General features: G+C 39.9%; 1 protein-coding gene across 2 annotated transcripts; it reads right to left on the reverse strand.

Moving 5' to 3' along the window:
- Positions 1-2,176: 2,176 nt before the first annotated feature.
- On the reverse strand, positions 2,177-16,834 carry QRSL1 (glutaminyl-tRNA amidotransferase subunit QRSL1). 2 transcript variants are annotated; one of them, XM_040598882.1, is made up of 11 exons: positions 16,718-16,834; positions 16,365-16,524; positions 15,168-15,266; positions 13,657-13,753; positions 11,144-11,320; positions 8,674-8,849; positions 8,430-8,542; positions 6,708-6,900; positions 6,202-6,319; positions 3,092-3,297; positions 2,177-2,604 (listed from the first exon to the last, which is right to left on the reverse strand). In XM_040598882.1, the coding sequence occupies exons 1-11, from the start codon at positions 16,739-16,741 to the stop codon at positions 2,393-2,395; spliced, it is 1,575 nt and encodes a 524-aa protein (XP_040454816.1). In that variant the 5' UTR covers positions 16,742-16,834; the 3' UTR covers positions 2,177-2,392. The 2 variants fall into 2 exon arrangements, with proteins under 2 accessions (XP_040454816.1, XP_040454817.1); XM_040598883.1 differs by lacking the exon at positions 11,144-11,320.
- Positions 16,835-16,879: the final 45 nt, after the last annotated feature.

Below are 16,879 nucleotides of genomic sequence, written 5' to 3' on the forward strand. Positions count from 1 at the left end.
TTATACCCTTATTGTACAGGTATCGGCCCATAGCCCAGGCTACAAAACCACATGCAGAACCAGGCAAAGCCCCCAACTTGAAAACAGAAATGCGGGAACAAACAAGTAGCAGCAGTCAGGTTAAATTTTCCTTTGAATTTCTCCTTACTATGAGTCTATTAAGGAGAGTGAAGGAAAAACGACACATGTGGAAACTGCATAAACTGCAATATCGGATTGCAGTTGTATTTAAAAACATCTTAAGCAAAAGCTCTTAATACTTTTCTTCTCAAAAATAACTTTTCCACTACACAGTGTCCTTACAGTTTCTAAAGCAAACATTTGCACCCCTAAACATTTAAGCAGACTACCTGCTTGCTAAAGCTCTAGCTTTTTGTTTCCTTCAGGAAACACTGGAATTATCTGGGCTCACGGTGTGGTTAGGTTACACCTACCCCCTGCTGTGGCAACTGCAATACCATAAAACTTTTAACTCTATTATTTTAGCAAATTGTTTTTCAAGGCAGTTATATAAAGTATTTGTATAGATAGGTTGGGGTTTTTTAATTTGTTCTTTTTTTTTTTTTTTTTAACCCCCAGACCTTTCTGCTCCCTGGAATTCCTCCGCGTCTGTAACAATGAGTTTCGAGTCTAATTACCCATCACAGAAACTTGTAACTCTGGAGCCATGACTTGGGCGCTGGTAGCAGCTGCACAAAAAAAGCTCTGCTCAGAGATGCTCTGCACAATCGCTGTATCTACAGTAATCTGGGATGTTAAGCTACTTCAGGAACTGCTGAGGACCCCAGATTCAACTGCTTGAGAATGGTTTTCTAATATGAAGACAGCAGATGTCTCTTAGGTATTGTCTTGTACAACTTCAGTAACTCGCTTACATTCAGATGTTTGACCATGCTGGTTCCACTAGCCGTCATCTCTGACTTAGTGAAATTCCATCCTTAGGGGAGCAAAGAAAGAGCATCAGGTATATGGTCCCCAAAAAACACAAAACAGCTGGGAGTGGAAGCAGGGCAGAAGCCTTATTGGGGCTGCCTTGTATCTAACAGCCCAGAAATTTAACTATCTACCCAGGAGCTGTTTTCAAGTCTTCACAACCTTCAGTTCAAAGATAGGTCTCAACTACTAACATAGAAGTTGTAAATGCTGTGCAGAATGGATGTCTGCTTGCTTGATTTGTATCTTCTCTACTGTGTATTTCACTGCATAGTTATTCTATGCTCAGAAATCTACCAAAAGAAGAAACTGTGAAGGACCCGTGTCAGAACAGTCAATTGCTCTTCTCATCTGAATGCTTGTTTAGAGGATGCTGGACACTGCAATCAGAGCCCTGCTTTTAACAAAAGTAGTGCAGGTATACTAACAGTTCCCCTTCCGTAGCTGCTTGGGAAACAAAATGAGAATCTGCCTCGCTCCATTTTTTCCATCAGATTTCTCTTAACATCAGGGGAAGTTTTAAGAGAAAGATTGCCATGTACAAGCAGGGATTTTCCTGTAGGACAGAAGTCAGTCCAGAATTAATTTCCAAGGGAAGGAACAATTCTCTGCTTGTTCTCTTCTGTAACACTCCAAGGCCTTTCATGTGTCTCCAGGAATACTCTCCACAGTCCAAATTTTATCGCAAACTCTGGGCAAAAGACACAGACCTTTACTTTTAGAAACAGTAAGCGGTGGATGTGACTGCACATCAGAGAGCAGGTATTCCAACATGGATAACCTCACTGACAGCTCTGGTCAGCAAGCTGATGCAAGACAGGATGCGCACAGTGACATGATTAGAGGAAGAAGAAAGTAACTACTCAAGGACTACTAGACATCATCATTCTTACAATGGATGTAACCAGAATAATCTGCACAATGTGTAAACCTGAAGGTTATTTCACCTTCTGCATGAGTTTGCTAGAAGTAGGGATTTACTTATTTTAAAAATTAATTATCTATACAGTTATTCCCTTGTTTCCTTTTGTATATACCTGTTGGTGAACAGATCCTTGATACCTTTGTTCCATTAGAGCTTGTCTGGTTGTTTCCATTACAAAAGTCTACGCTCCAGAAGGAAACCAAGCCCTTTGGCAACTATGCAATTTTCACACAAAAGTTCAGGTTAGTTGTTTAATGGGCCAGATACCTTACACACCCTCTGGGAATGGAAAAAAAGCAGCTCCGCAGGCATAAGATATACAATTTCAACTTGCTGTTTTTAATGTCAGTTAAAAATGGTTCTTAATAACACAGACATGTTTAGTTAATGATTCACTTTGCCTTAATTACACAGTAACAAGCTGTCATGATTCCATCCTAAAATGGATTATTTCTGCAAAAGAGAGTTAACAGCAGGAATATTTTTAGACCAACCCCATAGGTTTCTTGCTTTAGCTGACTAGCAAGTCTCACGTTATGAAAAAGAAGCAGATTTCTGATGCTGAACAACATCGTGGTCGTGCCTCTTTACTACTTCTAGCTGGATCATTGGGAATTTTACTTGTTTTTCAAACCATCTGGCTACAGTGAGAAGCTGCTTCTCCTGGAATGAACGTCCAATGAACTGAAGCCCAACTGGCAAACCCCTCTCTGAAAGAGCTGTAGGAACATTTATGGCTGGCAGTCCTGAAAGAAAGATACAAATGCAAAGATAATACATTAAATAAATCCAGTTGGAGTAATTTCTGTAGCAATTCCAAGAGAACCAGAAAATAAATTCTGTAGAGGAAAAAAGACAAGTTATTTTAACTAGAGTCAATGAACTAAGGATACTGCTAGCTGATCACAAGAAATCAGAGTGATTTAAGGAGCCAGCATCCTCTGAATAGCTAATCAGCTCTCCTTAGAAAAATTACTTTGGTCTCTGGAACTTGAGCAGATTCATCTTACCTGCAGTCCGCACTCAGTTCCAATGTGCCCCACTTTAAAATCTAGTCTTACATTCTAAAGAATTTAATAAATAAACTATCCTTATACCTGGCTATTACTGTGAGACTTACAACACAGGGGTGAAATATCTTGATTTTAAAGAAGAGGTTAAATAGCTGAAGGGAACTGACATTAAAAATGACTAGGCAGGGGAAAACATAGATGAATTCCTGTCCCTACTCACCAGCCATGTTTGCAGCCTGTGTTAGGATGTCATCTTGTGCGCTGCGGGTTCTGTTGTCTTCTTTGATGAATTCCATGTATGGTACTGCATCACTCAGAGTGGTAGGAGTGAGTAAAATATCAACACCGCTCCTGAAAACCTTCACAAAGTCATTGGCAATGAGACGTCTGACTTTCTGTGCTTTAATAAAATAATTCTCATAGTTCCTAGAAAGAAATATGGACATGAGGGCCTGACATTTAATTCCAAAACCACAGAACTTAATTTCTCTAGTTACTATAGAAAATACAACAGTATTCCTTTTGGTTAAAAGCCTAACACTGGTACTTGAGTTTTTGATAAACCAGAAGCTTAGTCATCAAGCATGGTGTTTATGCTCTCACAGCAATGAAGCTGTTGGAGAAGGAAGAAATGAGGGCACACTGCTGGAGAAAGGTGAAGGGAAAACAAAATCCTAGTTTACAATGATTAACTAAAAAATCAAAACAACAATTTTATGACCATTCTGAAACTGTGTATTGAATTTCACTGCTGGGCAGCACAGCAAAGCCTAGAAACAATACAGAACTCAGGAGGCCTGGAAAATAGGCATTAATCATTTAGGATTCAATCCAGCAAGATACTTACAGCACGTGAAAAAGTCCCACCATCTACAGGGCTCCAGACGGACTTAAAGCTATCCATGTGTTTGTATAGTATTCTACAGAGAAGTATGCTAAAGACCTTATCTTTCTTGAACTTTTTTTTTCTCATGTAAACATGTGGTCTATGGATTTCTAAACTGTCTTTACACAACTGGGAAGCAGAAACAAATTAGTCAGCTTTATGTCTATTGTTCCTTTTAACTTCATATGCAGAACTGGTAAAAGTGGAATCCTTAAATTCAGAGAAGTTCAGTTTCAAAAGTAATTGCCACCTAAAACCACAGCTATGCTACATGCCAGAGTGTTTGTAGATAAAATGTAGATAAAAACTGCCCAAAAGCCACTTTGTTAGAGCAATCTAAAGATTTGTTTCTGAAAAACTGCAGTGAAAATAGTTACAATTAATAGACAGCAGATTCAAGTTAAGAAGTCATATCATGATAATTTGCCCTTTTTCTACAATAGTTTCTGAAATCATTCTAACTGTTAACTTTAGAAAGTCCCTAAGCACCACACCTACATGTCTTTTGAATGCCTCCAGGGATGGTGACTCAACAACTGCCCGGCGCAGCCTGTTCCAATGCTTGACAACCCTTTCAGTGCAGAATTTTTTTCCTAATATCCAATCTAAACCTCCCCTGGCACAACTTGAGGCCATTCCTCTTGTTACTTGGCAGAAGAGACCGACACCCACCTGCCTACAGCCTCCTTTCAGGCAGTTGTAGAGGGCAGTAAGATCCCCCTGAGCCTCCTTTTCTCCCGGCTAAACAACCCCAGTTCCCTCAGCTGCTCCTCATAAGACTTTCTCTCTAGACCCTTCCCCAGCCCCGTTGCCATTCTCTGGACACGCTCCAGCACCTCCACGTCCCTCTTGCAGCAAGAGGCCCAAAACTGAACACAGGATTCGAGGTGCAGCCTCACCAGTGCCCAGTACAGGGGGACGGTCACTGCCCCAGTCCTGCTGGCCACGCTGTCTCAGATACAAGCCAGGATGCTGGTGGCCTCCTTGGCCACCTGGGCACCCTGCTGGCTCACGTTCAGCTGGCTGCTGACCAGCACCCCCAGGTCCTTTCCCCCGGGCACTTTCCAGCCACCCTTCCCCCAGCCTGTAGCGCTGCGTGGGGCTGGTGTGACCCAAGGGCAGGACCCGGCACTGAGCCTGGTTGAACCTCATGCAACTGGCCTGGGCCCATCGGTCCAGCCTGCCCAGCTCCCTCTGCAGAGCCTGCCTGCCCTCAGCAGATCAACATCCCACTCAACTCGGTGCTGTCTGCAAACCTACTGAGGGTGCACTTGGTCCTCTTTTCCAGATCATTCATAAAGATATTAAACACAACTTCCTGAACAACCACCTAGTTATTTTACAGATTAAAAAAGCAAGATAAAAATAATCTGTAAAATGCAACATTTGCAGGAGACACAGATGGCTTTACTATTTATTCTAAGAATGCTTTTTGAACCCTGTGTTCTGTTCTTCAAAAGTAATTTACTGTGGACAAGAACAGGACTCTCCTGTTCAATCTTGATGGAAGCCAATTGTATATTCCTTTACAGAAGTGAACTACATGAATTTTAAAGCAGCTTTAGGAAAGCCGATCTGGACAGTTGTAACCAGAAGGAGCACACTTGGCAGGAATATCAGCATTCCATAAAAGCTGGTTGTTTCATACTGACTGATAACATTCCTGTCCCCTAAAGCAACTAGAAGTCACATCTGACGAATACTCCAGCAGACAGAGCTCTTTCTGTAGTGCACTTGCATTAAGACTGATGGCACAATTAATATTTCTGTTAGCATCTGAACAAATCAAGACAGAGAAACCCAGCACTTTTACTACCATAAATTAGGACTGTTGGATAAGGACTGAAAAATAAGGGAAACAAGGTAAAATTGATCCATGCACCAGCCTCTCTACACGAGCTGGATAAAAACCTGTCTTCTGTAAAGACATCAGTTCAGTACCTTTGCCAGGGCCTTCCTTTCCCTGTATACTGAGGCAAAGAGCTGTAAGTTAATTTAATTGCCATATCTTCTGTCCTTCTCTAGAAGACCTCACTAGAATGCATCAGTAGTTTTTCTATGCAGTTCTAATGGAATTAAAAGCTACAGAACTTTGAAAACTACAGCAGTAACGGCTTCAGTATGATTTCAATGTCATACCATAGGACAGATTTTTCCTTAATTCAACTAATAGGCGCCAATAACACCCTGGTAGGAGGAAAAAAAAATCACTATGTCCTTTTATTTATTTAATTTAGGAGGCTCACTGGTAAGACTAACGGAAAACACTATCATTCATTACTAGCAGTTCACAAGGTATTATATAGCTAAAGCAATAATAATAAATACAAGTAGCTACTAGTGTAAGGATTAATATTTTTTTCATGTCACCGTGAATAATTAATCACCATTTGCTTAAAGAATTGTTAACTTGACAAATTTAAGTTTAAAGATGTTCTGCTTACTGTTTCAACAAGAAATAGTTTCCTGACAGAATTCTTCCTCTCACAACATCATTAAAGCCTTCTCGTCGTGTTGCAGCATACATACTTTCTGTGGACTTGTTCATGTCAGAACGGTGTCCTGAAAAGAAAAAGCACTTTGGAAATTAATACTTTTTCTAATCCTTAAGATTTTACAACATAAGGTAGTGTTATACATAGTAATACGATAAGCCACTGTTTGCTCAGTTTGACATACTACCATTCCAGAACAAAGCATATGATTCATATTTTATTATAGATATATAAACAGATTTTAAGCCCAGACAGTCCTGTGTCTAGAAGTGAAATATATTACAGTATATATTTATTTACTCATTTTTCTTGGACAGCATTTTTACTTCATCCATCTTGAAGAAAGAACATGAAGCATTCAACCACAAAGAGCATATCTATTAAAACTAATACTTTTTAATGGCATCCAGCAATGTCTCTATTGTCCGAGAAAAAAGTTTTTTCAAAGGCCTTACCATATTCCAGTCCATCAAACCTGGCCATATTTGATGCCACTTCTGCTGCGCACAGCACATGATAGCAGACAATTGAGTAACGAGTGTGTGGTAGACTCACTTCAATTACTTTAGCACCTGCACTCTTAAAGAGGTCAGCAGCCTTTGACCAGACAGCCAGAATTTCACTAGAAAGACCTGGTGCATGATATTCCTCAGAGAAAAACAAAAAAGGGAGTGATTTTACATACTGATTTACTTACAATGGCAACCAAAACACAAATACTCCTTGCTAAAAAATACACTGAAACTATCACCTCACCACTATATGATTTAAAGTACTTACTAAAGCTTCTTGCATCTACTAAATATTATTCAATCAAACAGTATTAAATTAACAGGATTCAGTCTTCTTAAGAATATTATGTTCATCTCAGTAGGATCACCCCACATATTGCAGCCCACAGAATTTCAGCAGTTTCTTCCCAAGGAGGAATTGCCCAATTATTTACTTATTTGTCTATTCATGGAGACTGTGATGCACTGCTCTGCAGTTTGTGGGTAGAAACTCTTCAGGTTTAAATCCTAATACTAGGGCTGCTGTGAGCAGGAAAGATAAAAAGATATTAGGGCCGCTGCATACCAGTGGCAACTGGCTTGCCTCAGTGAAACAAACAAACCAACCCACTGAAGAACTACAACCAAGGGGTTGGGACAAGACTTAGATAGCTCTTAAACAGGAACATAGCTTAAGTTAAAGATATTCTATTAAAATTTTCTATTTTTGAGGATACTTGCTTTACTTTTAACCCACAGTATCAGGGTCATAATACTAATTCCTGAGTAGTTATGACCCATGTTTAATATATGCATGTATCTGTTTAAGATAACCTGTAGCAGTAGAGAACAACTGTCCAAAGGATATGAATAATTAACCAATACCACTATTTTAGCTTTATCAACATCTAAACAATATGCAGCTATTAATTTTCTAGGCATACAATTTTTGCATTTCACAGATCCCGAATAATTGCTCAGTGGACATCTGTTTACCAAATTAAATCTTTTAATATACCTGTTCTAACACAGGTTCAAATACTGACAATCAAACCAACAAATGTTATTCACATTGTCTCTTTGAAGGCAGAGCATTTACTAAATTAAAGATAGGCTGAAGTCCCAAATGTTGTGCCTAAATTGCAAGTATCCTTACAAACATGATTGAATTGTATACATCAGAAGCCAGATTACAGTTGTCTTTCAATCCTTATCAGAGCTTTGTGAATTACAGCTCCTTCTGCTACTCAACTGCCTTTAAAATTCTGCTTTGTGTTAACACAGTGCCATTTAGTCAAGTATCTCAAAGCACTGCACAAACCAATACTAACGTCACTGTGTGAGATGGCACTAAAAGCAACTTGGTTTGAGGTTATACAGGTGACTGATGAAAAAGTAACAGAAGGAACCAAGAACTGAAGTTCCCCATTTGCCTTGGAACTTCCCAGTAGAGCTTCCCACAATAATGACAAAATGTTTCAGATGAAGCATTAGCATGTGCTTGCTATGAATTGCCTGCACAGGCAACAGAGCACATACGGCTCTTCTCCAGGAGCTGCTTTGTACTGTCTTCACTGTTTTAAATCATGAGAGACTACAAGGTGGTGAGCAAGACACAAATATTTTTTTGTTAGGTATCCTATTTGCCATTCCTGTCCACAATTATTGACAGAATGTAAATGTTACCTTTGGAATTCCTATCGAGAGCTTGCTGATGTCAGTCAAATTGGGTAGTTCAAACGGCTTAAAGCTGTCCTGAATTGTGGTAGAGTCTTTAGGATCATGTCCAGCAAGCGAACCTGAAATTTGACATGACATGTAAAGAACAGCAAAACATACACTGGGTATTCTGGGTAGCCAGAATTCAGTTTGGTTTTAGGTAATGTAAACAAAGGTATGCTGTATACAAAGACATATGAAGTAGTAATACCTAACACAACTGCTGCATCATCCACACATCTGGTTAGGATTCCTGGCACATCCATAGAGTTCACTAGGGGAATGAGACCATGGCGAGAAATCAGTCCATATGTTGGCTTTAAACCTACTAGACCACAATGAGCAGCAGGGTTTCGGGTAGATCCTCCTGTGTCTGACCCTAAGGCTCTACGGTTTCAAAAGGATTATCAATTAGTAATTCAGAACTTATCCAAATAATAAAAATTTACAGCTTTAAGATGCACGGATTTAAAAATGCGTGAATTCTTCCAGATTAGAAGTCATAATCACACAGCCTAAATTTCAGTCTGCTCCCTATGTCTGCTATTTTTTATCTGTTCTCTTACTTTTCTTAGTGTCTCCGCACTAGCCATCAGGAAAGCCCAGTTCTCTTCACAAAGCAGAAGTAGACAGGTAGAATTTCAGCCATCTGAACATGGCCCTAAATACCTACTTCTGCCTTCTCTGTTGGTCTGTTCCAGTACTGTGGATTCCAAAAGATACACCTCATGTGATTTAGTGTATGATTTTCAGACATCGCTGTCGTAGTCATTCAGCAGCTAATACGCTATGAAGCAGCATCTTTGAATAGACAATCAAACAGTGACACAGTACACTTCTTGCCCCTAACAAGAGGGCACACTTTTCGAAGTCTAGGATGTTTTTCCTGCTTCCAAACCTACAAAGCATAGCATCAGAACTCCCAGCTTACAGCACCTTAGGTGCAATTTTAGGCCATTTTTAAATTTTTTTTTTGACTTTTTTTTATTCTTTCACAGGTGAAACCTTGTTCTTTCTAAATTGAAATTTCTATTACAAAAATTGTAATGGAATTGGAAATTCGTATTGCAATGAAATCCACTCTTCTAGTTCTTAATAATTTTAACTTCAAGCACCATTTAAAAAATAAAACAGCTTTCATCTAAATCTTTGCCAAAAACAAATTACACTTCAGGAGGAGGTATAACTTTTATTGAAGTGGTTATGTGACTTTTCCCATAGGCATCTGTTTCTGAGATGGCTGAACCAATTCAATTGACTTTGCTGAAGTGGAATTTTTTCAGAGCTTTTGTGTTGATATAAAAGATCCTCAATTTTGTAGCATTTCTGTACATCCAAATTTCAAACTGAAAAGACAAAGACTGGCAGCATTCCTGATGCCTGAAAGAAACTAATAGAGTGGATATACAATAGGTTATAAGCAATAAAATAGCTGGACAAAAAAACCTCCATGATCTGACAAAGTGCTGAGCAGTGCAAAATGAGAGTTCAGCATGCCCAGCAACATAAGAGAAGGTGCCAGACCCTATCAGGATCAGCCCATTCTGGCTCAGGACAAGGACCAGCAGTCCTTGGGAATGGCTGCATCGAGTTCATTTTCAACAGTATTAAAATGTTGAGTAAACTACATCTTAGCAAAGGGCAATGAGATGAAGAGAGGTATCATTTAAAAAAAACATAAAATAAACTGGGTCTTGTATATAAAGACATTTTTTTAAAAAAGCTGTAATCAACATTAGCAAAAAATATTTCCACAATAAAATAGACACTTACAATATAGTCAATGGGTAAATGAGAACACAGTAACTAAAAAGCATTCTTAAACACCTTCCAGTTAAGAGCACAACTGAAATCATCTTCTATAAAATATGTTCCACTATGCAGCTCTAAAAACTGTATAAAATTAAAGGTGTAAAGTTTTAAGGATCAGATTTCTTTTAACAGTTGGATGGGAAGATAATATAGATAACCGATTTGTTAAATAGCATTTTGCTAGTTCATGCAGATAATGATTACTGTAAAAAAAAAAAAAAAATCTGCCTTTTTAAAATCACTTTAAAAAAACTCAACACCCCACCCCCCCAAAACTAAAACTGTCTTCTAACTTTTTAAAGCAGACAAGTCTGTAAGTATCTGAGTAGTATCTGTGCATCCTTCTGTTAAGTCAGGGATTTGAAAGCTTTCAGATCCCAAATCTCATGTATTAATTACTACATAACTCTGCTATAAAAACAAAGGAGGGGAGGAAAGATTACTATACTGTTACAAATTAAGGGATCTCCTCATTTGCTGAATTACATTTTCAGCATGTATTTGTGTCATGCACTTTCTGAGGAAGATGATGTGTCACAAAACCCATGTTAATTTTAAGAGAGTATGTGAGAATAATAATAAAACTGTCATTCCTTTATTGCCATTACCATTTTAATTCACCCAGCACAAAGTGGTTGTATCACTATGATGAATAACACTCAAAATTAATAAGCCTAAATTTGTCTACGTGGATTAATCCTGGCTTCATCATATGCCACGAAAAAACTAGGGATGCCGAAATAAATTTTTGCATGCCAGTGCAAATAACCCTCCTGGTTCAAACTAAATTATGAGAAAATTATAAAATTAAAACTTTTCAACATATTTGGAGATATTTAATAAAAAAGCAATTTTTTAAAGCCTCTTACGCAAAACATGTGAAAGATGACACAGCAGCCGCACTGCCTCCTGAGCTCCCTCCTGTTATTACCCAGTTAGACTCTTCGTCCTCAGAATCGGATTTTGGAACAGATTTTTCCTTGTACTGTCTTGAATAACTCCAGGGATTTCTGACTGGTCCAAATACCCCATCTGTACTCCCAGATCTAAGGTAGTCAGACAGGACAAATACAGACACAAGCGACAGATGACACACTGCATTCACCAAGTTTTTTTTCTTTATCCAATTCCTCATCCTTCATCATAGCAAATTCAATTTCAGCTTAAAGAGACTGCTGTATATAAATCCTTGTGCAGCCAACTTCAACAACGTTACATGGAACTGTAAAGTCTAAAAGATCTTCACAAAGGATCTGAACTCATACCTCTTTCTGTCTCCTCTGTGTCTAATTCCACTGAAAAGAACATAATCACAAAAATATAAACCTCATTTAAGCTATGTAACAGTAAACCCGAACATCTGCTTCAAAAGAAACATCTTCTGGTTTCCTAACCCTGCATTTGGAAAAAGCAAAAGATGACCACAGTCTTGCGGAAAACCATGCTGCTAAAGGTGGGGGGGAAAGCCCCACAATAGCAGGAACAAGCACTTCTCTGTAAATAACACACTATTACTCACTCTGTAGCCCTCTCCTGAGGCCACAGGTTGCTGGTTCAGACTGTTACACTGACTTCTCAGAAACTGGTTTCAGTCAGATACCACCAGAAGCAGGGGTGGGGGGTACCTTCCTTCTTCTTCACAACCTCCACCCCATGTTCCCCCTGACTCCAGGGGGGCAGTGTTATTATAGCTAAGAGATCAGTGGGCAGTTGACACAGCAGTTGAAAACTAACCTTATTGAGGCATCATCACTTTAGAGCTGGAATCACACCCTGATCAAGCACATGGAGCAGCCATGTTGGTGCTAGCATAAGAGACCACGCAAACATACAGACCAGAGGCCAGTAGTGGGATAAGCTTTTGTAGGAGAATCCTGCACTTTAATTAGCTTAGACTAGTTGTAATACTGCATAATCAGCTCCTTCCCAGCTCCTCCTTCGAAGAGTGTCTCTGACACACTATTTACTTTACCCAAAACAATACAGTCAAAGTATTTCCACCCCATCCACATGAATTCCCAGTCAAACCTCTGTCTTCAGTTTAGGTAAAATAAAAACAAAACCAAAACACAACACTTATTGTTTCTCATAGGTAACTAAAGTCTCAGACATTCCTTTCCAGATCCAGCATTTGTGGTGACAAAGATGCCTATCCCTAACTGCCCAGTGCTGTTCCTTGCTATAGGTTGGCTGCCTTCACTGATTTCCTAAGGAATCAATTTGTGAGAGTATTTTCTATCAAGCTCCTGACAAAAAGTCACCAACATTAGCTTAAGCAATTTAAAGTGTTATTTTACATTAGCCTGTTTGCAGCAAGTCAGGGAGCACTCATACAAATTAGTCCAGTGGCTGACCGGCAGAGGTGGTAACTGCCATCAGGAGCATGACAATAATTAACTAAGTGCAAAAACCACCAGTGAGGAGAGAGAAAAAGGCAGCAATTAACTGGTGTTGTAACCAATTCTAGTAACAAGCTACTGGATCTGGAAGAAGTCTGCTCCGTCTCGGCCTTCTGCAAAGGCTGTACTGCTTCTTCCCCCTCAAACACAGCTATAGTTGAACACAGTTTTTGCAAAACTCAGCATTTGTATCATTTAGACAACAGTATAAATGCTCAGGGAGAAATTAATGCAACTTTATATGATCTTCATGGGTAAGTATTCATTATTTCCTAACCTCTGAAAAAGACGAGTTAAGGATTACAGGTAAAAGTCTCAGACATTCCTTTCCAGATCCAGCATTTGTGGTGACAAAGATGCCTATCCCTAACTGCCCAGTGCTGTTCCTTGCTATAGGTTGGCTGCCTTCACTGATTTCCTAAGGAATCAATTTGTGAGAGTATTTTCTATCAAGCTCCTGACAAAAAGTCACCAACATTAGCTTAAGCAATTTAAAGTGTTATTTTACATTAGCCTGTTTGCAGCAAGTCAGGGAGCACTCATACAAATTAGTCCAGTGGCTGACCGGCAGAGGTGGTAACTGCCATCAGGAGCATGACAATAATTAACTAAGTGCAAAAACCACCAGTGAGGAGAGAGAAAAAGGCAGCAATTAACTGGTGTTGTAACCAATTCTAGTAACAAGCTACTGGATCTGGAAGAAGTCTGCTGCGTCTCGGCCTTCTGCAAAGGCTGTACTGCTTCTTCCCCCTCAAACACAGCTATAGTTGAACACAGTTTTTGCAAAACTCAGCATTTGTATCATTTAGACAACAGTATAAATGCTCAGGGAGAAATTAATGCAACTTTATATAATCTTCATGGGTAAGTATTCATTATTTCCTAACCTCTGAAAAAGACGAGTTAAGGATTACAGGTAAATTGGAACAGATGGTGTGTATTTAATGTGCAATCACACATTAAAAATAATAAGTATCACTCACCCCATTGCAAATTCATCTAGGTTTGTTTTTCCTAAAAGCACAGCTCCCTGATCCATTAATTTCTGAACTACTGTAGCATTGTAAGGAGAAACATAACCTGAAAACAATCACAACAATTATAAGTGAGTGGTGAGATACAGTTGATTTTTACAAGTAGCTACTCTGAACACTTCAAAGTTGTTGTTCACAGTGTCAAAGTTTTCCTTCAAAATAACATGATTAACTTCCAAAATTTAGCAAAAGTCAATCAAATACTGTTTTGTTTGCAATGCCTTTTTCTTCTCTCCACAACTTAGAACCCAGTAATTCTGGATTATACGTATCTCGAGTGTGGAGCTAAGACTTCACATACCCAAGTTACCGGAAGGGTAGCATTCAGCTAATTTGCAGAAACTATCTAAAATTAGAATTGAGAAAGAGCTCCTTTCTGTGAAGTGCTAAACTATCTTGAATTATCTCCTCTTATCATGAGATAAAGGAGCATACGGTTAACCACAAGCTGAAATAGTAACTGGCTATTCTACAGTAAACATGTGCACCGTTGACCACTTAGACCTTACATAAACTAGAATGAGAACCATGACACTCACATGAGATCCTAGGCAGCAACCAGTTCCTTTTGTGAATATTGACAGGGGTTTCTGCACCCCCAACCTCAACAGGAACAAGACATCATCACTCCTAAGTCTCTCAGCCACAACAGTGCAATCAATCACAATGGGTCTGAGAATGTGCTTTACTGAAAAGCATCTCAGGTAATGTAATGCTTTTTAAAATGGCAAAGCCATATTTCGTTTCTTCTGCTGTTAAAAAAAAACCGCAATCAGATTATGGGTCTGCTAATTTACTTGAGCTATCGCTATCTTCCACAAAACTTTTCAATTTCACTTTGTACAGAACAAAACAGTTACAAGGAGTATTTTCTACTTTTGCTTATACCCTGAAAACTTTCTAACACCTTGTAAATGCTCATGGCGTGTTAAGACAAACAACGAGCTTAGGAAATCTCAAAAAATTTAAAAAGCCTTATAGAACATATTTGTTTATCAGGCACGTGGAGAAAATAATTGTTAATGTCTACTCTTCCTACAGCCATATGAAAAAAATACTTAAGTCAATAATTATCAACAGAACAAATAAAAAAAAAAGAAAAAGAAAAAAAAATATTTGGATTTTGCTAGACAAGCACTGACTGCTCTCCTGCAGAACTAAAAGTAACATGAAGCAAAATGAGAACTATAGAACAATTCTATTCTAGTATATAGGCTATAATAAACATCACATTGGTAACAGCATGTAACTATGAATAAAGGAGATAATGTGCTTGTAACAAGAAAAAGATGCATCTGTAATACCAGGATGAGCTTGGCAGAAATTAGACAAACATATTTTCGCATCTCATTTTTTGAAAATATTTAGATTTCTGGAAAACTCCACTCCATAAACCCTCTGAAGAAAGAAGCAAGAGCTCTAAAATCAGATCTGATTTTACTTTAAAAGCTCTACTGTACCTTTTAGCATGTTTGAAGCACATGTTGTCTCAATGCCAGCTGTATTAAAGTTGTCCTTTACTGCAATAGGAATTCCATCTAAAACACCCAGCGGCTGACCTGCATTAGGAATTTTTGCAAAGACAACAGAGATTAAAACAAAGATATATGTACAGTCTTATCAATTACACTTTATTTTATTTGTCCCTTTGGGTGTTTTTGGAAACAAGAATGCTATCCACTTAGTATTTGACGGTTGTCTGTCACATTTTCAAGAACCATCTTCCATTCTAAGTAGCATTGAGCATTCTGCCAAACCAGACCAGGCCTCGCAAAACAGAGCTCTGCAAACCGTGTCTAAGCCTGCAAGACAGGCAGCTGCTTTCATATAGGTTAGCTATCCCAAAGGAGTGCTTACCTTTTCAAATGTGACCATGTAATGCTTATTTCAGCCATAGGTGCTGCCTAAATCTACTCCATCCGTAGGCTGGGAGCCATAAATTCTGCCTACCTGACATACACAGTAGATACAATCTAAAAAAATTACTGAAGCAGAGAAAATCTTCCCTAAGTGATCGATTATCCACCATCCAGCAAAAAAAAAAAAAAAAAATTAAATTAAAAGGCCTGTGTCAGGAAACAAAACACTCTGGGTGGCAATTTTCGTAAGCTGCCAGAGGACAGCAAGTGTCACCCAGAACGGAAAAAAAAAGGAAAATGAGGACAATCAGCCTCTAAATGCTGTAGATAACAGGACTGAATGCTGTTCTGTTCACCAACTAACAACTGTGATTAACAATGTTGTTTTATTTTCATTTGCTTGCTTAATTGAAACCTGATAGGCTGCACCAGGTGTTTGCCTATCCCAGCCAACAGGCCTGCAAAAGGCCACTGCATCTTCCCGATCCCAGTAACTGCTGGCTACCAATTCAAAACAAATTGGGAGAGAAGAGACAACCCACAGCCACGATGTCGTTCAAGAAGCACAGACCGTATTTAATCTGCAGTACCTGGTTTGGTTTAGGTTTTTGCCTCCGATTTTTGACCTGAATATGCTGCTGGGTGCCAAGCACACACCATGGGCATGCACCCACGGGAGCCTCAACCCCCTCACCCCCCAGCAGCACACAGCTACCCGGAAAGGAAAATGGGATTCATCTAACACAAAGCGTTCCTCCACGACGCCTTTTTGGGGACTAGCATTAATTACAAACGTACCTCTGCTGTATCGTTTCTCTGATTCTTCAGCCTGCTTCAAAGCGGCTTCTTCCAACACGGTAATATAAGCGTTCAGAAACTTGGTGCTTTTGATAAGGGAGAGGCACCGCCGGCAGAGCTCCGTCGGACTGACACGTCCTTCCTTCAGCGCTGCCGAAACCTGCAAGCGCATCCCCCCCGTTAAAGCAGCCAGGTGACAGAGCCCGCTTCGGGCGTCGAGGGGACAAAGCGCCATCCCCGGGCTCCGGGGAGCGGGGACGAGAAGGGACAGACAGACACCCGGCGGGCCCGCTCGCCCCGGCCGCCATACCCGCCCGCGCCGCGGCGGCTCGCCAGCGGCTGGCACCGCTCACCTCGCGGAGAGAGGCGCGCAGCATGGCGCCCCGCTTCCCGCCGCCTCACGCTCGCCGGCCCGCTACGACCCCTCTCCCGGCGCCGCGGCTGGGCGCCGCCATCTTGCCGCAACACCGAGCGGCACCATTGGCAGGGCCGCCAAGAAAGCGGCCGGCCATTGG

Source organism: Falco naumanni, chromosome 6 (genome assembly GCF_017639655.2).
Source record: "Falco naumanni isolate bFalNau1 chromosome 6, bFalNau1.pat, whole genome shotgun sequence".
Lineage (NCBI taxonomy): Eukaryota > Metazoa > Chordata > Aves > Falconiformes > Falconidae > Falco > Falco naumanni.